This window comes from Empidonax traillii, unplaced genomic scaffold (genome assembly GCF_003031625.1).
Source record: "Empidonax traillii isolate 1590-97213 ecotype Southwest subspecies unplaced genomic scaffold, ASM303162v1 scaffold126:size1624879, whole genome shotgun sequence".
In the NCBI taxonomy this organism is placed as follows: domain Eukaryota; kingdom Metazoa; phylum Chordata; class Aves; order Passeriformes; family Tyrannidae; genus Empidonax; species Empidonax traillii.
The window spans coordinates 81,201-103,805 of record NW_020955319.1 but is presented as its reverse complement, the minus strand read 5'-3'; the positions used below and the strand labels follow the sequence as shown (position 1 = coordinate 103,805).

Sequence of the window (22,605 nt, the reverse complement as noted above, 5' to 3'; positions counted from 1 at the left end):
AAAGTAAAATTGAAAGGAAACTTTGATGCAGTTGTTACACTTAATAAGAATGTGTTATTAACAGTACCCAATCTAATTCAGAAGGCCTAATAGGCAACTAAAGTTCCTATACATATGTCCTTGTGACCACCATAATGCCAAATAACTTGGATGTTGGCACACCTGGAACTGCTGTTCAATTCACACCCTATCTAGTACATTGTAATAAGCCCTAGAGTAACAACAACTGCTCTTGTCCCCCATCCCAGCAGGGAAAAAAAAAAATTGTTCTCTCTGAAATATCTCAAAGAGATCAACCTCAAATATCTCAAAGAGATCACCTGAACAGTGAGATTTTCTAGCTTATATTTGTATCTACCCACAATTATTGACATGCATATGCTCTTCTTTACTTGTTTCACTGCAGGTAGTTCAGTCAGGTTTTATATCAAGGAAAAGATTTTTAGTTAGGCCAAATAAAGGAGACTGTGTGTGGAAATAATAAACCCATTGCTGAAATATTGAATTAAAAGGCAAAAACTCCCTAAAAACCTCCAGCGTTATTCCTCGCCCGTGCACTGTTCTTTAGAGTATTTACAACTCTAGTGAGCCAGTGTGAATGGGTGCTGAGAATCTGGAGATGTCTTGCATACATGCTTTTTTTTTTTTTGATATTTTTTCCCCCAGACATTGTTGGGGCAGAAAGGGGAGGGTTGTCTAGAAAAGGTGCTATGGTTTTAGCAGGGGGAAAGGTTATAATACGTAAGATATATGTAACATATCAGTTTATGATGTTTCTGTAACTGTGTAATTAGCATGGTGACTGAGCAGGCTGTTTCCACCTAGGCATTATCTGGGAAAGGCATACATTTCCTCTGATCCTTCCAGGGCATGTAAGTAACCACAACAGAAATTGAGCTGGTTCACACTGATGGCCCTGGGCAAGCAAATACCCTCTGTGGTGGCTAAAGGCAGGCACACCATTAACCACAGCAGCAACTTGCTTGCTAGTGCAAGAAGACTAAAGTGCCTAAACCACGACACTTCAGACCAGGCTTTAAGGATCTTTGATTCTTCTTACTGTCCTCATTTTGAACGGCGGGATGATGTGTGAGAACAGGGAAAGGAAGTAGAAATAAAATAAAAGCTACAATAATATTTTGGGGGAAGTCAAATAACTTCAGCCCTCACCCTTCTCCACTCTCCCTCCCCCATTTACTTATACTCACAGACCCTTGATGCTGAAATGATTTGGAGGCAGAGGAACTGTACTTTTACCTGAATATTTATCTTGCTGATATTTGTGGTGTTATGGGGATAGCACACACAGAAGCATCAAAATTACAGAATTAATTAGGGTGGAAAAGACCTCTGAAATCGAACACCATGTCAAACAAACTATAGCACAAGGTGCCACATCCAATCTTTCCTTAAACACCTTCAGGGACAGTGACTCCGTCACCTCCCTGGGCAGCCCATTCCAAAGTATAATCACCTGTTCTGTGAAGAAATTCCACCAAATGTCCAACCTAAACCTCCCCTAGCACAGCGTGAGGTCGTGTCCTCCGATCCTGTTGCTTGCTACCTGAGAGAAGAGGCCGATGCTCACACACGACCTCCATTCAGGGAGTTGTAGAGAGAGCCTCCTCTCCAGCTCCCTCAGCCGCTCCCCATAACACTGGTGCTCCAGACCCGTCACCACCATCCTTGCACTTCTCCGGGTCCTCTCCGGCACCTCAGTGTCCTTCCTGTAGTGAGGGGCCCAGCACTGGACACGGGACTCGAGGTGCGGCCTCGCCGGGGTCGAGTACATGAGGACGGTCCCTGTGCCGGTCCCGCTGGCCGCACTGTGTGTGATTCCCCCGCTCCCAGCGGGCCGGCACCGCTCCCGCGGCTCGGCCGGGCTGTGCCGTGCGGGACGGACGATGCGGGGCCCGGCCGCGGCCTCCGCCCAGCAGGGGGCGCCCGTTCCCCCCGCCGCGGCCCCGCGCCCGCCCGCCCGTTCCGGCCCCTCCGCCCAGAGAGCCGGGCAGGTACGGCGGGAGCGGGGCCGGGCAGGGCAGGGCGTGGTGCTTTCGCCCACCCCAGGGGTGTGCCAGGCCCAGGTAGGGACCCACGGACGGGCCGTGGGCAGTGCCCCGCCCGGGAGCCGTGGAGGTGGGGCGCGGTGATGCGGTTTGGGGGGAAGGGGTTTGGTGGGAGAACAGCGGGAGCAGTGCCAACCTTCGGAGCGGGGAGGGAGGGGAAGGGACACGGGAACGCGTCCTCCTTCCTGACAGGACGTGGGTAAGTGTGCGGCTTTGGAACGCGCTTTTTTGGGGAGAAAACAACGAAGGTAAGTGAAGCTAAAATACGTATTTCAGCCTGCCCTCAAAACTGTCTTTGAAAAAGCAATTATTGCTTTTAAGGCAAGTGGAGTAGTTCCCGGTTTTTTCCAGACGACAGTAAGGCCGCTGCACATTGTTACTGTGCTGAAAAGGTTGGGATAACACCCGAATTGTAAAGAGGATGGGGAAGTAACTAGAGACAAACTACTGTAAGTAATGTTGAATGAAAAATCTATCAAATCTGAGTATGAAAGAATATAAAATTAGTTCTTTGAAGATCTGTTTTGAGACCAATCTTGTTAAATATTTTATAGAGGTCTTGAGGTAGCAATTAAAACTTGACTGTCTTCATTTGGCAGAGATGAAGAATTGGGAAGCACCGGCAATATAGAAGAGTGTTACGGGACTACACAGAAAGAATTGGGTGATCCTGACAATAGGATATGAAATAAGTGCTACAACAATTTAAAGAATGAGGTTTTACAGTTGTAGCCTAGTAAGGAAACAATATACAGAAGAAATTCTTACTGGTTGAAAGTAACACAAAACCAAAGTATGTGGTAGGTAGTTACAAGATATGCAGTGTGGAAAAAGTAAATGCTGATTACAGTGATCTAGTAAAAGAAGTTATTATTATCCATGAACAGAACTCTAGAATACTTTTTATAATGGTAATCATTCTCAGCTAAAAAAGTAAGGTGGAACAGGTGCAGGAAGATGTGCCTAGGACAGGTAGGGAAAGGAAGAGTCTATTGGAAGAAGCATTTGGCTTTTTTAATTTTGTCAAATAAAGGCCTTTTTTTGCTTTCTATCAAACTCATCAAGGTAAACACTGAGAAGGGAACAAATTGAGTTTAAGAATTATGTTGATACATGAATATTTTAACACAGATTTTAAGATTAATAATATATGAAAATTTCTAACCATCAGAGAGCACTGATGTTCAAGATCAGCCGTCCAAAAGATCAAGGAAGAGCAAAAGCCCAACACTTTTTAGATAGACTGTGACTGGTGTATTAAAGTAATGATTTTGTTTGCTGCAGCGGAGTTCTAAGCTTAATGTTGCCTGTAGACTATAGGTTAGTTTTCCTTTATTGTTCATTTGCGAAACAGATTATTAGCAAGAACTTGTTAAATATGTTTTTTAGAAGAAAAATATTTTTAGTAGTTTTTGCAGTCTGAATAGCAGGGTTGGCGACAGTCAGAAAATTATGCTGCGTAATTGCTCTCTTTTTGAGTTGAAGAGAAGATATGAAGAGTAAGCTGAGATGAGTTGAGGGCTGAAGTGTGGTATGTGCATCTGTCTTCTTACCAGAGCAATGTGAGTTTGCCTCTGCAAGAGGGGACTATAAAAATCTGTTCTGATCTGTAATCAGTGACAGGTTTCCTCTCAGCAGATTTGTCTCATCAGCAAGAGTGAGGGATTTGAAGCAGTGCTTTAGGTTGACTGTATTATCCCACCTCATATTCTTGTGCACTTAATATCAGAACACGTGTGGCCTTGGAAGTCCTCATCTGCAGCTCAGGACCTGAGATACCTGCTCATCCGAGGCATGAACTACTAGTGACTTTTCTAGGGAATTGGGTATGCTGGATATGGGTATTTTAGGGCTGCTGCTTGTCTTTTGATCAGTCTGTCAGCTGCTTGGCTCCCATGTGATCTCAGCTGTGGATGTTCTGCTTCCAGGTAGGTCATTTAATAAGCAGATAAAGTATTTTAGAAGGCATTGGTTTATACACGTTATGTGAAATACATGATTCCTAATGCTTTCAGCTTTCTGCAGAGACCATCCACAGAATGCTGCTGGAGTAGATGACAGGCATGTCTTAGTGCGTGGGCTTGTTCCACTAAAGTTAAATTATTAGTGTGTACTGTGATTCTGTCTTCATCCAAGTCAGAGCACAAATACTGAAATGGTCAGTTTTGTTGTCGTTTGCTTTACTATTTAAAGATACTTAATAAATATGTGGAAAGAAGTTTTACCTTGCTCAGCACCTCACTGAAGCCATATCTGTCACAGAACTTAGCTTCTGGCTTTGATTCATGTGTCAACACTACTTTTCCCAGTGGCATGACTTTCTTTTACTCCTCAGTAGAATTTCAATTGGCTGAGTGGAACAGAGCTGCTTAGACACCAGTTTTGTCGCCCAGCAGATTTCTCACATCCAAGTAGTGCAGCTACATCAGCTGAATTTTATGGCATAAATTCAGAGATATAAATCCTGCAGTGTTTGTTGATGGGGTTATATTCTTCATAGTGCTCAAGACCTCTTATTAGTGTCCAACCAGCAATAATGGATGGTGACAGAAACAGGGCAGCAGCACATTTCAGGAAAGGTTTCTGGTGTATGGGTTTTCCATGGATTGTGTAGAATGCTTGTCTGTCTTCTTCACCTCAACTTTTTTTGTTCAGAGAAGTGTTTGCCTGTCTGTACTGTGTGTTACTATGTTAGGGACTGGTTCTACCTGAGTTTGAGTATATCTTCAGAGGATGATGAATCCTTTCTACACAGGATTGTAGGTACAGCTGATGTGGATTTTCAGGAAGCATCAGGAAAAAGTACCCTACCAAAGGCTTTTGAGGAGACTTGATGCTTATAGCACCTAGGAGATTTCTTACTTGCAGAAATTGGTTGAAAAATTAAAAAGGAGGCAAAAAGAAATTTCAAAAAAAGGGAAGGGGGCAGAAAGGTGGCACAATGAGCTTCAGTGTGCATGAAGTAGGATGATGTCTTGGGTAAATTAATCTAAACTGTGCTCACATGGTGCTGAACTCAGAACTGTCAGCCACCACTCAAGAGAAAGTACTTGGAGTCACGACTGAGTGTTCCTTGGTAAGCTAAGCTCAGTGTGCCCTTGCAGCCAAAGAACCAGGAAAATGGTGGCTGTCCTCAGAGAGGTAGTGAGAAGAAGACAGATCACCCCATTTTGCTGTCATCTGGCACTGTTCTGCTGCTCCATCTTGGGGCACCCAGGTCTGGGATAGTGTGTGTAGTTCTGGTCTCTGCATCGGAAGAAGGATACAGTGAGTTAGAGAGAGGCAACTGAAAGGGACAAGGGAACCACCTTGCTTAAGAGGAGAGACTGTAAAGTCAATATTATTCACAGAGGAGATGTCTGGGATATGGCCAAGACTTGCAAAATGAAGGCAGTGGATAAAGTGAGAGTTATTCATCCAGTCTTGCAGCACTGGAATGGGAGAGTTACTTGCTGGGGCAGATGGGAGGGTGGTTTCAGATGGATGTAGGGAAGGATGACATGGGTAGCTGTGGAGGTAGAATGTGAGCAGGCTCAGGATGGGATTAGAAAGTGGACAATAAGACTGTTGAGGGGCTGTGGTGGTTGCTGAGGTGTGTTTGGGGAACAGACTGCAGGAAGCAGACAGGCTCATGTGCCCTCTCCGAGAAGGATCTCTGATGGCCACTGTGGAAGCAGAGTGCTGGGCGAGAAGGATGGATCTGATCCAGGACAGCAGTTTTAGTGAACTTACAATCAATCTTTAAGTGGAATAATTTTAGTTCCGCAGAGTTCGGTTCTGGATTCTGAACTGTTTGTCAATGACATAGGTCAGCTATGAAAAGCTCCAGAAGGACCCTGTAAGACTGAGTAGCTGGGTAACATAATATAATGACACATGAATTCAGTGTAGGTAGATGATTCAGATAGCGTCAAAAGAATTCTATCTTCCTTCATCCTTTCTCAAACGAAACTTGTAAAACCTTTTAAAAAAACATGGATATTGCTGTTTATTGATTAGACATTGTGTTTCACGTTGAATATTGAGTCTTTTGTAGATAAGTTACTGGTACTTGCTGAGTTACCTGAAGGTGGAAGTTTTCCCTGTACAAGTGATGTCTTTTGTTTCCAGGCTCAGAGGGATCCATTGATGAAATTGGGAAACATCAGTTGAGCTACTTTGCTCTCAAGTTCTTTTCAATCATCTTCCATTATATTTTTGGTCAATTCCAACCTCTCTGCAGATCAGGAGCTTGAGGGTGGCCTCCCAGATTCTCCTCAGACTTGCCTGTTGTCCTGGGAACCCATAGGCTGCTGGTCCCTTTGGTCCCTTAAGATACAGTGTTGGGCAGACACTATTACTACAGGTTTGCCTACATGGACAAATTTTTGAGCCTAAGCATGGTGAAATAACTATTTGTGCAAAAATAGCATCAGTAGGTGTATATTAATTAGAAATACAACCTTAAGAATGCCACCATTTCATCTTGCTACGTCATGTAATGTGATCCAGTATGATACAATTAAGTTTTTTAAGTCATACTATGTTGATAAAGATTTAGAAAGATTTCTTGAAACAGCAAATATATCAGTTAACTATTTGACTCTGACTAACTGGTTTAATGATTTACTGTGTGAACATGAAAATTCTGAGCAGAAATATCTGTAGCAGCAGTCATAGTAAGAGTTTCATATCTGACAGCATTAGTTGTTGTTGGTATTATTTGGTGATATAAAATAAAGAATTTTAATAAACAAGCCGAACAATGTATTATTTTAATGGTAAAGTCAAAATACAGATATCTGTAAATTTAGGAGGCATCTGCTTTTTAAAGTGACCTGCTTTCATTGACTAGCCACTAAGCTGAATTTGATGTTGCACACCAAGGTTGTGTCATCAAGGTTATGTATGACTAAGAGCTTATAAGCAATTATACACATTATGAGACAAAAATTAAGACAATACCAACTGTATAGTAATAAGTAATTTGATGACAGGTTCTTAATTTGCTTTATTGCTCTTGTTAAGCTCTGACTTCTGATGATTCCAGCTGGACACAGAAAGTTTTTCCCATTTTAGTAAACTTGTCATCTCAGACTTACTGTTTCCCTAGGTAAGGACTGGGCCTTTTGTGTGTGGGTAGGGGGGGAGGTGTTTTGGACTTAGTTTTGGGTGTTTTTTAAGAACAGACATAAATGCATACCTTTTAAAATTCAGTACCTTTGTCTTCAGAACTCCCATACCAAAGTCCTCGTTTCACTAATACAGAATTGGACTGTGAATGAGATTGCTGTTTATATTGCAAGGGAATAGCACTTTGGATTTCAGAATGCTTTTTAGTAAAGTTTTATAAAATCTTATCTTCATGCTTTTCATCGTTTCCTTCTCAGGAAGATAGAAAACACCACAAATGTATTAAAGGTGCTCTGTGTGCCTCCCGGCTTATGCACCACGCCAGTACCTAAAGGGAGCCTGAGAGAAGGCTGGAGAGGGGCTTTTTACAAGGGCGTGAAGTGATAGGACAAGGGGCAACGGCTTTAAACTGAAAGAGAGCGTGTTTAGATGAACATAAGGATTAAATTCTTGCCTGTGAGGATGGTGAAAAACTGGAACAAGTAGCCCAGAGAATCCATGGATGCCCCATCCCTGGCAGTGTTCAAGGCAAGGCCAGGTTGGGTGGGGCTTTGAGCAACCTGATCCGGTGGAAGGTGTCCCTGCCCGTGGCAGGGGTGTTAGACTAGATGACCTTTAAGGTCCCTTGCAACTCAAACCATTCTGTGACTCAGTGATTCACTCCAGTGGGACGGGAACGTGTCAGTCCACGTGGTGGCAGTGTCCATCCAGACAGGAGCGCTGCACCTCCCTCGGCAGTCTGTGAGCACCGCCGGGAGCAATCCCTTGTTGCTCAGTTACTGTCGTCTTCTTTTCCAGAGGACTGCTTTGACTCTGCAGCAAATTTAAACACAAACACTTAATTAGGAGTGGAACGAATTCACTCTAGTCGGTTTACACCCAAACAACTAAACCAACAACAAAATAATATGCAAAGACCTTTAATATTTTTTTGATCAAATATACCCTACATGTTCCCAGCAGACACAGAGAAGGAATTTGAATGAAAGTTTGTGAAAAGGTTGATAATTATGCCCAATATGATTCAATGACTTTCTATAAAAACAGATGTATTCAATCTGGGCACAATGATCAGAGAAGTACTGCAGTTATGTACTGATTTACCTGAGCCAGTTGTGGGAAATTTAAGTTACAGATGATTTGAAGAAATCTGTAAATTGCCTTTCTTCCTAAATAGTTCTGTGCAGAAGATGAAAAATGAGGAATGTTCAAAAATACTGAGCTATATATTTTATAGAAGCTAAGTACACTGGAAGATGTAATGCAGCTGAATTACCAGCTGAGTATAGGATAAACAAGGATAAAATATTTGTGAATCTTCTTGTTGATAAAAGTGTTTTAAGAGATCGTTTGTTTTTTATTGTTCCTGTATTTTGTGTTCATAAATACACAAAGCTTGTACTGTTTTATCTGGGAAAGCATTCTGCAACCCTGGATTGGCATTTGAAATCTTGTATATTTTTTATCTTGTACTGTTGAAATACTGTACAATGATGAGCAAAGGTCTCTATTTCCCAATGCTATCATCTGCTGGTCCATAAAAGAACAGCAATAGTTGTTGAAACCTTTTCATAAAGCACTTTGTAGACCGTATATGTAAAGCCCTTTGTATATTCAGTGCACCAAAGTTTCTACTTACAGGATGGTCCTGACAATCAAGAGAATATACCTGTATGTCTCATGTCTGTATAAGGGAATGGGAATGATTCAAAAGACAAATGACATAAAAAATGTTCTTCTATTACCACATACCCATGTGTCTGACTAGAGTCATGAGAGGGGATGTGGGTGTTATGAGCCTGCTGTGATTCTTAAATCCAGGAACTGTTGGAAAAAAATTCTAAAGTTAGAAAGTGAAAATGCTGAAAAATATAAATGTGTATAAAGCAGACATCATGCTGTATTGAGTCTGAGCTGCTGCTTTTAGCAGCAGATCCATATTAGTGGAGTCATAAAACTTTGTTCCAATTGGACTGAATAGGTAAAGGTTTCTAATAGAAGATACAGAAATCCCAGTGGAACTTGAGGTAGGTAATGGGGTTCTTTCTTAAACCAGTGAGCTGATCACTTAATTTTTTACTAAACATAATATTTATTCAGTTAAATGAGTTCTCAGTGACTTACACGTAAATACATGTGTGTGTGAAAACAGCAGTTTGAGGAAAGTATTGGAATGTTTTTCATTCATTTAAATACTGAAGGGGAAGAGCTCTGCAAGCCACTGAAGTGCTCTCAAAGTTCATTACAGAAAGAGGAAGCTGTTTGCCACCAGGGAGTTGACAAATGCAAATTTTTCAAGTAACATATACTGTGTTTTTTGGTGGCATGGGGTGGAGATGGTACTTTGTACTGGTTTTGGTTTAGTTTCCATTTCTTAGTGGTGGCAGTTTTTCTAGTGGTAGATGCTTAGGTTCTACATGTTAAAGTGTGTATTAATATTGAGAAGTCTCAAGGATTGAGCAATCTGGTATTGTCCTGTTGTCCTGACTTGTTGTTTTGAAATAGGGACGGTTACTTCAGTTTCTCTGAATGTTCTGGGAAATACTGTAGTTTTGCAGAACTGGTATATGCTATGCAGCAGTGACGGGGTGATTAATCACAACTTGGCAGGTTTATTAATATTTTTGTAGTGGAGGGATGGGTCCCATTAGTGATTCTGTCTCACAGTCAAGCTGTTCTCTCCTGGTTCTGGAGCTGTTTGGTAGCTGTTGAACTTAATGAGAAGGCAGTGACAGCAGCATGTATTTACTGTAAAATAAAACTGTCCCTGGTTAGTACAAATTTCAGCCTAGTTTAAGAAGTGACAGAATTTGCATTTAGCAGGCGTGAACATGTCCTACAACAGATAACTGTGTGACAATGAATTACCATTGTACACAGTGGAGTGAGAGACAATTGACTGCAAGTAAATAAAAGTAAATTATTCTTACAGAATCACTTAATATAAGCATTCCTTTTGAAAACAAAACAGTTTGGTTAAGTTTTCTTATCCTGTTCTAGCCCACATGTGTCATTGCAGAAGTGGCTTACAGCATAATTTCTAAAATCATTACTTAAAAATACACTGTGTTGAGGCCATATAAATGTATAAATCTAGGGAAAATGTATTCTTATAGTATGCCTTTCTGATGGGAATCCTTCTAGCTTGGGAGAACATCTTTGAATTTACTTTTTTTTCACAAATTTGATTTTCTATCAAAGCACCTAGTTATTCACAACAGAACGGATTTTTTAAAAATATTATTATTTAAAAGATACATTTTCAGTAGATAGTGGTGCATTTTTAGAAGCAGTAATTTATTTCAGTCTTTAGAAACTAGATTTATTTAACTCTTAGTTGTAGTAATTTTTAGAGATGTTCAGAATGCTTGTTTTGCAATATTTTGTGTCTTGTTACTAATACAAGTCCATTTATCCTAATTTGTGGCTGTAAAATCAGTGCTTAATGGTAGGTGTACCAGCTGTGAGACAGTTGTTAACTGATTCGCCTTTCAGACTTAAAGAGAATGGCTGATGCCACCGTGTTTCTAAATTTTGTTTCTTAATCTGCAACATTAGATACTTATTAAAGCAGAAAGCTTTTTGATACATAATGTGGTCAGAAATGTAACCACCTTTTGTTTATTCAAAAATACCTAATGAAGTTGACTATCAAAATTTTTTTAAGAGTTTTATTAGACAGGAAATTTTACTAAGTTGGGTTAAATTTGAAGCAAGAACATGCTATTTGAGGGCTGACATTTTGAAGGTGCTGCATAGTTCCGCTTTGTATGTGGCTTATATCTGGCGTGGGTTAAGTAGCCATATGTGAAATAGAATTGTGTTTGTAGAAAAAATCCTTTTAATCACAAAGATAAATCAAACCAGATGGTCCAGATTGTCTTTTTCTTTTTTTTTTTTTTTTTTCCTGGGGATTTTTGTCTTTCTTACTGTGAAATACTAAGGTTTTACTTTAGTCTTCTACACATCAGTGATCGATTCTAGAAGATTCTAGTGATAATAAATTCTGATTCAGAATTACTTCCAGTTACATGTTCTGTTAATTGCTAATCTTTGGGCTTCCTTTTCTGAGAAGATGAGGAGGTGACTTTTTTTCCCTGGTATTATTAGCTAATGTTTTGTCACAGCTGGGGAATTCTGTAAGGCTTTACCGGACATACACGTCTGGTATGAAAATATAAACATTAGCTTACATTTAACAGAGCATACCATGCCATTTCTCAAATAGCCTAAGTCTCTTCCAGTATAATATTCTCATGTTGATTTATGTTTTATTAAACAGGTTTAAAGACTCAAGTATTGTTTTACAAGCGAATCATGATCTTTTTGTCAGGTACAAGTAGGGTTTTGTCCTGTTGATATGCTGTTACTATGGCTGATAATTGGAGGTTTTAAAATGATTTATGATCTTACTTTAGGGAAGGTTTAGTGTAGAGGTCACAATCACATCTTACAGAAAGTGGTCCCACTATTTTTCTCAGCAAAGATTGGAGTAGCAGAGTGGAAGAAGGATTCTCATATTTATGATTTGGGTGGGAAATGGACAAGGAAATTGAAATTGCTGTCAGCTGGGAATCCTCGCTTTGCAGCATCCAGGAGGATGTAACATGCTCCTTGAAATGCAAGTAATTGCAGCGTCCTTTCTTCTTGTATCCAGTCATAAGGACGCTGTTAGTGCCCTAATTGACACCAGTCTTTTTTTTTAATGTGTATCAGTGAACTGGCCTTTTGCTATTGGAGATGGTTATGGAAAAGGGTTCTTGAGCCAGTGATTTACCATCATTTCTTAAAAACATACTTGCAGCCTAGGGGAATGTACTCTGGTTAAAATCATTCCTTATACAGATACCAGGACGTAGAATTTATTCCTATCTCTTCAGCGTCCAAGAAAGAAAAAAAAAAAAGTTGTGCATTCCTGCACTGGGAAACAGTGTTGATACATGCAGCAGAATTTGTCCAGATGGGAGATACAGCCTAGTGAAGTTTAGATATGATTTATTAACCTCAACAGCCCCAAGTGCTGCAGCTCTTAATCAGACCAGTGCATAAACATTATGAAATTACGTATGTAGGTACTTTGATCTTGAATTTGATCTAAAACATGGGGGAAGAGCTATAAAATATAGACATTATAAACTCTCAAAAAAGGAGACGTTTTAAATTGAGTTCTTTGGCTACTGGCCATGTTTCCATTCTCCTGGCTGAATGGATGCACCGGTGTGGAAGGATACCTTATATAGATGAGAAAATTTAAATCTGGCTATAGCAGTTTTAATAAGAGATTTAAATAGTTAATTAGAACTCTGTTGCACCCTGAGTCCAAAATAGAAACCCTGGGCAAGTGAAAAATACTGTTTCAAGTGAGGTTTTGGTTTACTTTATGTTCAAAGCTTATCTAGTAAAATAATTTTTCTCTCACTTGAATTGTGTCATGTCTGTGTTGAGATTTCTCATAAGGATTTGTAGCAGTTTATATTTTTTTTCTTTTCTACCTCTTCTCAGAGGCAAAGAGAGGGCTGTTGTCTAGTCTCCTAGGTGTTATCATTGCTTCTTACCATTGCCTCATACACATTTTACCATTCTCTTGCTCAGTCATTCACTTTTTTCCTTACTGTTTTCAAGTGATCTTTTCTGTGTCTGATAAGCACACAGTGTCATCATACCCTCATTAGTTGGCTCATCCATAAAAATTCTTCTGCAAAACTTAAATCATAGTTCATGAAGTATTCTATATCAAGTAATCTGTGGTGAAACATTTGTTTTCCTCTTTTAGTCCTGACACAGTAAAGGACTTAATCCTTTGTTTAATACTAAGCCAGAGAAACCACATTTGTGCTTCTCTGTATTGAGGTTCTAGTCAAACCCACAGCAGCTCTGTTCTTAATTTTACCATTGTTTTCTTTGTACCCACTTCCAGTTTTTACTTTCACGTGGGCAATTTCACCTAATGCGTTCAGTTTTCTGTGGTCTGTATTGCTATTCTTGTTTGTTTTGTAGTTTGTGTGTCTCTGGCACTGTAAAAATAATGTTCTGCAAAGAGTAGGAAAAATGTATTTCTTGCAGAACGAAGGCATTAGTGTTTATATTAATCTAGCCTTTTTAGGAACTGGCTGTACTTTGTGCATTGAAGTTCAAATTCAGACGGTAAAAATCCCACTGGAGTTGTTTTGGGTTATAAACTGGTAAAAAATGCAGTTAGCATCACTGTACATGTGAACTGAATTGTTTATAACTTCCCCATTTGTGACAGTTCCTTCCTTTCTGTCCTGATCTGCAGTGTTTTGCCCTTAAATATCAATTCCACTACATGTGATTCCATAGTAGGTGAAAGCTAATCACCTGTCTCTCATTTGTGACGGTGATCTTACCAGTTTTCTGTAATTACAACTTTGCTGCTGTTTCCAAAAGTGTGAGTAAGACTACATGGGGCTTTTTCTGTATTACTAGAAGGGAATGCAGCATGCAAAGTTAGTGTGTATGACAGGAAGATTTCAGAGTTGGCTTATAAGCTAGTTTGCATTCCTGTTTTGGAACGTGAGTGTATCTGCATTGTGTTTATTGGCCTGGTTTCACCATCGTTTCTTCCCACTTAAACTTTCAGGTTGGTCACCTCCTCTGGAGAGATTCAGAGCAATGTCCTACGTTTTTGTAAATGACTCCTCCCAGACAAACGTGCCACTGCTGCAGGCTTGTATTGATGGAGATTTTAACTATTCCAAACGACTGCTAGAGAGCGGTTTCGACCCAAATATTCGCGACAGCCGAGGCCGAACTGGCCTTCACCTCGCTGCAGCCAGAGGAAATGTAGACATCTGTCAGCTCTTGCACAAATTTGGTGCTGACCTACTAGCCACTGACTATCAAGGTAACACAGCTCTTCACCTGTGTGGGCATGTCGATACCATCCAGTTCCTAGTTTCTAATGGACTTAAAATTGATATTTGGTAAGTCATTTTTTACAGCATGTATTCTTATAATATATTAGTCTTCTGTCACCACAGGCTTGCATATAAATCTGCTGTTGCTGAAATGCTGTTTTTGGTGCAGTTTCACTTTTTAAAGATACCACTTAATAAAAGCACAAACTAAGAAGACAGGAGAACAGTGAGGGCACTTTTGCTAGTCTGTGCAACAAGCAAAGCAAATAAAAATAGCAGCTACTCGTGTAGGCTGCTGTATCTCATCCTGCCTCATTGATGCATTGCTGCCTTAGTTTGGCCAGACAACCAGGTGTGGGTGGTTGGCACCAAAGGAAAAAATCACATTGACTACTCCAAAAGAATTTTCTCCACTACAGTTCTATTGTTGTACTGGATAAGACAAAGAAAATACAGTATATGTGTGTGTCAGTTCATTCCCATACTCCTCTGGTAACAATGCTTCCTTTCAGTGTTTTCACCCTCCCTCAAAGTCTATGACTCAGTTCTTCTTTCAAATATTGTATATTCTTTCCTTCTGGCTCCCAGCAGCTGTCAGATGCCAGTACTCAGATGTAAGCTCTCAAGCTGCAAAATAACTAGCTGTTTCATTCCTGTACTGAATTACTTTGTTTGTGGAACTTTCTGCATATTCACTACGCATGCAAAAACCAGGAGTAATGTGAAAAAACCTTTGAGTTTTTTTAATCTGTCCCTTTTCCACCTGTACCTCATTACTGTTTTCAACTCAGCAAAACTAGTTATTGTACGCCAGATTATTTATGGGTTGTGGATTGGGGTTTTTTCCCCTCATTTCAAAAAGCTCTGGTGGAAATTCTTGGTCTGAAGGCAGCTTTGGTCCTATTCAGTATGATTTTAATAGCAGCAGAGGGACCATCTGTATTTTATTTCATTTTTGCCTGATGTCCTAATACCCTCATGGAAAAGGAACTCTGAGGAGCCAGATTGCACAATTCTTTCTTGAAATTAGGCTTGAACTTGAACATTGCCATAAATCTACTGTTTATTTTTTTGGTATAACACCCAGAGATTCCAATTAGAGTCTAGCGAATTTTGATTTTACTTAGAGGGAGAAAAGGGTTGTGCAATTTCAAACCTGAATATACTGATTTTATTCTATAGCCAATTATGCTCTAACTTGTATAGAAAGGATTTTTGCACTGCCTGATACAACAGAAAATAGTTTTAAATAGTTACTATTCTATTCTACTATACTAATAAAATAGTTCCAATAGTTAGTAAATTGTAATATGTTACGCTGAGTTGACTTGTTGCAAAATTTCTATATTAAAATTTTCTTTCCTTATGTCTTTTTGTGGGGTTGTTTTAGCAACCATCAAGGTGCAACACCACTTGTTCTTGCCAAACGAAGGGGTGTGAATAAAGATGTGATTAGACTGCTGGAATCCCTAGAGGAGCAAGAGGTGAAAGGGTTTAACAGAGGAGCTCATTCAAAGCTGGAAACCATGCAGACCGCTGAAAGTGAAAGGTATTTACCAAACAAAAATAATTATTAGGAGAAATGGCATTTATGCATTTTAGATTGTTGTGATTGACTTGATTGTTTATTTCTCAAAATGGGTATTATGAAATTTGGCCTGATATTATCTATTTAAACAGATCAAATGTAAGGAAGAAAAGAACTTCTTCTATTGAGATTTTAATTTTTTTGGTAGAAATTTTAAGAAATAATTACTCATTTTCCATTACAGAGTCCCCAAAATAAATATTCTACCACTTATCACAAAGCCAAAGAGAAAATAGCATGAAATGCAAAATGCCAATATCACAGGCTAACCTGACATACTTTTGATAAGAGGGAAAGTCTGTGCAAAACAAAGGATAGGAGACTTTTCATCTGTCTGAACTTGAATAAAGGACTTTATGTGGTGCCATATATGAAATTTTTATCAGCATTAGTCCTGGAAAAGATGGAGAATAAGAATGTTATGGTGGCTAAAGAGATAGTTAATGGAGAACTGAAGATTTCAGGAAAATTGTTGGCCATTTCAGGGAAATTGCTGGGTTAGAGGGAAGCTACTAATGCATTCTTGAAGGTCTGGTTCTGGGACTGTGTTTACTTAGAATTTTCTTAAATAAAGAAGTAGAAGCATAAGAAGTAGAAGCATGTTAGTGATACCAAGACATGAAATACAGACAACCCAGAGGAAAATTGGGATGGCGGAGAGAAAAACCTGGGGTTACAAGGGAGACGAAATTAGTAGGAATAAATTGCGATTCAGTAGCACAAAATGCAACTTTATTTACCAAAAGCTGAATGCCATAAAATAAAAAAGTTTCTCAGTGGAAAACAAAGATATAGGAGAAAAAGCTCGATGTACTAGTCAGTTCCAGGAGTTGACACTTCCCTGAAAAATGTTGTAAAGTCCTACAAAGCACGAAATGAGGTATTTTCACTACATAAAGAAAACTGTCCTGCTGTTTAAAGCAACAGTGACTTCTGCTCTTTAGTATGTTTTATTATGCTGTTTACCCTCATTCAAAAAAGTTTAATTTATCCTTTTAAGAAGCATGGAGAGGCATTACTCGAAGCACTCAGGGAACAGAGCATCTCCTTATGAAAGAAGGCAAGTAGAGCTTGTTTTAGCCTGGCAGAATGAAAGCTGAGAGGTGTATGTGGTTGCTGACAAGAAATACTGGTTTTGAACAAAATAACTGTTTAAGACAAAAGATGATGATAGCATAAGAGCCAAAGGATACAGATAAACCACAGATACTTTTGTGATTGAAAATTGGGAGTGTGTTTTTTTACGATCAACTTCCAAATCAGTCTTCTTGCAGATTTGGATGAGGCAAGAAGCCTTGCAGGTTTCAAAGGATGATAATTCTCTTGCAGAAATCATTGAATTGCCAATAAACATTGCAGAACATGGAACTGAGATTAATAATGCAAGAAGTCTTTTTAATACTGTTTTAGTTTTAATTCATATTGAAAAGAGGCTATCAGTGTTGTTTGGAATACTTGCTCTTACATTGTATTTATTCAAATTTGGAGGGTTTTTTGTGTTGTCGAATAATGATTATGAACTATGACTACTGGAAAATCATATCTCAAAAGACAGGGAGTTTTGTCACATAACTATTGATCAGTTTATGTCAAAATGTACGCAGCCTGTACTGTAAATGAAAATGAAGCTGTGCAGATGGAGTTATCTGAGTAAAGAGAAAAGGTGAAGCCAACAAAATTACAGAAATAATGCCAAACACTCCCAGTGAACAGATTTGAAGCTCTTTATTACACACCAGGTGACCACACCTATCAGAGAGACTGATTTAAGCCCTGAAATAGAAAAATTAATATTATTCTCAAAATTACATAGTTATAAATTATAAGAATTTGTGCATAATACTATTCTGACTTCACTAAATTTTATTGAGAGTTGCTTGTCCCACAGAAATGCATTTATGCTGGTTTTGTTTGAACATATGGACCAACAGCTCAGCCCCATTTCCATTCCGATTTTTGATTTGAGAGTGTCCCTTTAATGAACATAGCTTCCTTTCTGTTATTTGACCTTTGTAAATGTTATATTGTTTGCTTTGGCAAGGAAGTCAGCAACTCTCCTTGGGGAGAGACACAGAGACATAAACAGTGCACTACCCAGCTTGTTTGGGAATGTGTTTAAAATGTCTGAAATACATTATTTTAAAAATAACAAATAGCAAATGCCTACAGCAGCCAAAGCAAGTGAGCTCGTGTGCTGTTTGCTTTGTAAATAAATAATGCCTTTATAACAGTTGGGTTTTCAGACCTCCACAGTTTCACTCCTCCCTCTTAGTAATATTTTCACATTTTGGAGACATTTAGATGAATTTCTTCTGTCCTTGCCCCCCTGAAATATTTTACGTTATGTATGAACCTGCGGAGAAATAATGCTCTTTCTAAAAACAGGCTCTGACTTTAGTTCTCTGCTCCCTGTTACGTGCACTTGCTGCAGCTCTGGAAGCAGAGGCCAAAGTTTTGTTCCCGAGTCAGATGTGTTTTCGCTGGCCGTGCCCTGCCCCCGGAGGGGAGCGGCGCTGTGCTGTCAGGAGCCAGAGCTTGCTCTGTCTGTCTCGCAGCGCAGACGGTCTGTCCATCTGCACAGCCCAGCAGGACCTGTGGCTGTGCCCACAAGCGTGTCCAAATGTGAACTTCCATGTGCTGTTGGAGACAGAAGAGAACATCTGTCTGGGCTGTGTGGCATAAACTCTTCTAAGGGCGCATTGCTGCGTGACCAGTCCTTTCACAGCTGCAATTCATCATAAGAAAAAATACCTTGAATAACATAGATTTTAATTGGGTTGTAATATAAAATAGAAAAAATGTTTTCTATGTACCCTTTTCCTTTTAATGAGAAGCATGTGATCTTTTCTCTTAAATTGCATGGAACCTTTATTTAACCTCTCTGTAGTTATGTATTAACTAGTTAGTACTTAACAAGTAAGTTGTTCTGTTCTCTTCTACACCAATGGCTGTCTTTTATTAATCCTTTTGTTTTGCTTGGGAAATCATAATAAGCAAGGAAGATGACTAAATCCTGCAGCTATGGGCAAGCAGAAATAGTTTTACAGGATTGTAAATATTTAAAAAAAACAAAAATACAAGCTGTTTAATAGGCAGTTTCTGAAATCTGCACATGCTGCTGCAATGCTTCAGCGAGCTGTGGGAGTTTAGGCTAATTATTCATCAGTGGCTGTACTTCCTGAGAAAAAATACCATACAAATAGTGTGAAGTTTTCTCGTGGTGTAATCTTAGAAGAGAGATTTTTTCCGATAACGATCATTTGTCGGTTCATTACTGTCACCAAGAAGAGCAGTGTTTCTACAATTAGTTTTGACCTGGAAATTACTTTCCCCTGAATTTTTTATTTAATTTTTATTATTAGTGCTGTAAGATATATCTAGGAATATGGTAACTGAAAGCAGTTAAAACCAAGGAAAAGAATTTTTTTTCCTCTGCTTATGTTCTTCTATTGACATCATTGAGTAATTAATTCCACGATTTCCTTTCTGTGCTTGTCGGAGCCCAATCCTGTAAACACCCATGTGTGTAATTTCATTCAAGTCAGAAGTAGTAGGACTGTGCAGATGGTCAAAATTTTAAGTGCAATCAAGTGATGAGAAAGTTTTCCTATTCTTTGTGAGATTTTTCAGAGAAAGTTTCCTGTGGTAAACCAGCTGGGAAACAAGCAAAATTGGCAGAATTATGCAAGAAGCCATTCGGTATTGGGGACAACTTACATATTTTCTAAAGGTGATTCATTGTCTAGATGAGTGCCTCATTCTGATTTTATATTTGTTTCTCATTTAAAAGTGAAACTTCCATCCCTTATTTATAGTCTGACAATTTAAAGGGGCCTGATGGATAGCTAGTGCAATGTTAAAACATCCAGGCAGTCGCTGAAAGCCATATGGCAGAAAACACAGCAATGCCAACTTGTTCAGAATGTTTCTGAACTTCTTGTTACCCAAATTTATTGGTTTATGTGAATTTTACTTTTTTTTTTTTATGCTAGAGAGGAGGCCTGTGTAACTAAGACATGCAGGAGAGTAGTAAAGATCACTACAGAATTCAGCATCTAAATTAATAGTGGTTAAAGTTTCCATTTTATTCACTGGAGTTTATTTTTTGTCATAATTTGTTTTGTTAACAAGAGCTGGGTCCCTTGAGGTTTTAGCTTATGCTTCATTAGATTTTACTAAGCCATATTTAGTAGGAATTATGAGGACTGGCTTTTGAAGGCTTCTAGGTGGCAAGCCTGCAAATTCAGGGCAGTTGTTCATATACAGATATCAGTCTCTTTGCACAGGTTAATAAAACATCCACTCAACTAAATTAAGTTTAGAGTTAAGAGTGTTTTCCTGGCCTGCTTTGTCTTGATTTAGCAGAGGCAATGCTATAAATCTGCAGGTGGGTTTAATTTTATTTTAGAATGTTTCAGTTGCCCTTTGTAGGATTACTGTCATATTTAAAGGTCCATTTTTTTTGCTCTGATGTGTTTTTAACTTTAATCCTTAATAGTGCAATGGAAAGCCATTCCCTCCTTAATCCAAACCTGCAGCAAGGTGAAGGAGTTTTTTCCAGTTTCCGCACAACGTGGCAAGAGTTTGTGGAAGACCTGGGCTTCTGGAGGGTGCTTCTCCTCATCATTGTCATTGCTCTTCTGTCGCTTGGAATAGCCTACTATGTTAGTGGGGTGCTTCCTTTTGTAGAGAACCAGCCTGAACTGGTGCACTGAAGCAAAGGCAGAAGAGTGCACTGTGCTTTTCCCTGTTCTGATCTTATTTTGAGCTTCTTGGAATTATTCTCCTGGTGCAGACAGTGGCAGCTGTATATACTGTTTGCCTTTTTTACTTAGTATTAACCCCTTTGAAATAGGGATTAATTAATCTGAAATAAAACACTAAATTCTAAAGCATTCCTAAGCTACCTCTGACTTACCTTGACTTGCAAGCAACATGTGAAGATAACCCTCTCTGATGTAATATTATGCTTAGAAAAGGCCTTTCATAATGAGTATTAAATTCCTGGGTATCAAAAATATATCCTAGTACAGAACAAAATGTTTCTATTTTCCCTATGAAGAGAGGAATGTATTGTCAGATCTTTTTTGTATGAGCTTCAGTTGAAGCACATAAAAAGAAGATACTCTTCAGAGAAATTTTTCATAGAATAAAAAGACTCTTTTAAAGGTTCTCCTCAAGAAATCTCGGTAATGTAATAACACATTCTGATATATAGATAATAATAAGCTGCGACTCCATAGTTATTTTAATGCCTCTCCATAGTTTTGTATCTGCTAGTTTATAAAAAGAATGAGAAGTAGTTCAAGTTTTACTATGTCTTTAATGTATAGGTCACTCCTTTATTTATTAGATCAGTGTAGTGCATCTTCCCCAGATGAATTTAATGTTGTTAGTGCCTGCCTGAAGTAAATTTTGTAGAACCAAGATGTTTGTTGTGCTTTGGAAGTAAAGTTGTTTCGGCCTTGGGCTGAAAATTTTGCGTTTTTGTTAAAATGTTACTAAGCAAACCTTTCTTTGTAAGGGTGATTAAAAAGTAATTTGGGTGTTCTACTGTGTATATAATAATTCTGTAAGGTCATTGTGAGGTATGTGGCGAAGGATAACTTTTTCTTCCTCCCACAAGGACCAGGCTGAACTATATGACTTTGTTGTTTTCGTGTTTGTGGAGAGAACTTGATTCAATAGAATTCCTTTCTGGAATTGTTTTCCATTTCAGTTGTTTTCAGACAGCACTTACAGGCTTATGAATTATTTTCTGAGTATGCAGAATAAAAGTATTTAAAATATTAATATTTAAGATCATTGTATGAAATGAAATCTTAACCCATTCTGTACTTTGCTGTGAAATCCTTTGTTGTAAATAACCTAGGGATATGAATCTTCTGTGAAGGGTAGAAAGGTATTGCATAGTAATTTGGAGGTTTTCAAAGAAAGGAGATTCTCTCCTCCCATTAGACATCTAATTCTCTTTGTTGCCATTGCCTTAAAAATCCCAAACAAAATGAATTCTGTGAACCTAAGGAATCAATTTTTATTTTTTTAATTAGCCTCTCCTAAATTGTTGCTGAATAATATCAAACATTTATTATACAGTTAATAAGTATTGATAAAACTAATCTACATCTTTCTGTTCTGGTACCATCTATATTTTTCTTTCTTGTTTATTCATTTGAGTTAAGAGGGTTGTTGTCTTTGTTTTGATGTGTGACATGGGTTTCACTGAGCTGGGCCCCGTTCTAAATTGCATCTGAATAAATCTTGATCTCAGTTCTTAAGTTAGAGTTTAATGTAACAATACTTTTTTATTTAAAACCAAACGAGAGCATACTCCTCTTCTGAATATTTCAATTACTGTACCATTGTTCACCAACAGATAAATATAACCTCATTATATACCTGAATTACATTTACTTGTCTAAATAACTACATTTCTGTAAATAATACTCTTGTATCTTGTTGACTTTCAGTATGTATTATCTGCATAATTTGTAATTGTATTCTCAGTATGAGTGAATGCCACAAATAAATATATGTAGTAAATATGTTTTGGTTTATTATTACATTAGTGCAGCAGTAACAGTGCTACCCCATTTTACTGAGTTCATTTGTTGTGCATTGATAATGAGCATTTCAGAAGTGGGGAGGTTCCCTCCACGAGAAAAGGCAGCCACTCAGTTGCTAAAAATGAGGTTTTAGGGCACGGTTTCTTTAGATTTGCCTGTTTTATTTTTGGTATTGTTACAGTATTGAAGTTGCTGTCTGGCTGTCTCTCTTATATGAGATTTCAGGCATTGAACATGTGATCTAGAGGCCTTTCAAAATTTAAGATTACCTATGAGGAGGTACAAAACATAACCAAGAAAACCAAGCTTGAGCCTTAAGTAGCCTTTCCGACTTCACTGTATTCATAAGCATACAAACAGGAGCTGCAAATTGAAAAGTTGGAAAAACTGTGTGT

General features: G+C 38.6%; 1 protein-coding gene across 5 annotated transcripts; it reads left to right on the top strand.

The window, feature by feature from the left end:
* The first annotated feature begins 1,973 nt into the window (after positions 1–1,973).
* ANKRD46 (ankyrin repeat domain 46) lies at positions 1,974–21,194 on the top strand. Of its 5 annotated transcripts, none has more exons than XM_027883383.1 (5): positions 1,975–2,012; positions 6,177–6,380; positions 13,780–14,122; positions 15,447–15,605; positions 20,143–21,194. In XM_027883383.1, exons 3-5 carry the CDS (start codon positions 13,812–13,814, stop codon positions 20,357–20,359), a joined length of 687 nt encoding a protein of 228 aa, XP_027739184.1. In that variant the 5' UTR covers positions 1,975–2,012; positions 6,177–6,380; positions 13,780–13,811; the 3' UTR covers positions 20,360–21,194. The 5 variants fall into 5 exon arrangements, with proteins under 5 accessions (XP_027739186.1, XP_027739184.1, XP_027739188.1 ...); XM_027883384.1 differs by lacking the exon at positions 1,975–2,012 and adding an exon at positions 2,294–2,314; XM_027883385.1 differs by lacking the exon at positions 6,177–6,380 and having other exon boundaries at positions 1,974–2,012.
* Positions 21,195–22,605: the final 1,411 nt, after the last annotated feature.

Bases quoted from the DNA above. Each gene is read 5' to 3' on its own strand.
- ANKRD46 (XM_027883385.1), top strand. From the start codon at position 13,812: ATGTCCTACGTTTTTGTAAATGACTCCTCCCAGACAAACGTGCCACTG. The intron at 14,123-15,446 runs GTAAGTCATTTT...GGGTTGTTTTAG, and splicing joins GGACTTAAAATTGATATTTG to CAACCATCAAGGTGCAACAC. The intron at 15,606-20,142 runs GTATTTACCAAA...AATCCTTAATAG, and splicing joins CAGACCGCTGAAAGTGAAAG to TGCAATGGAAAGCCATTCCC.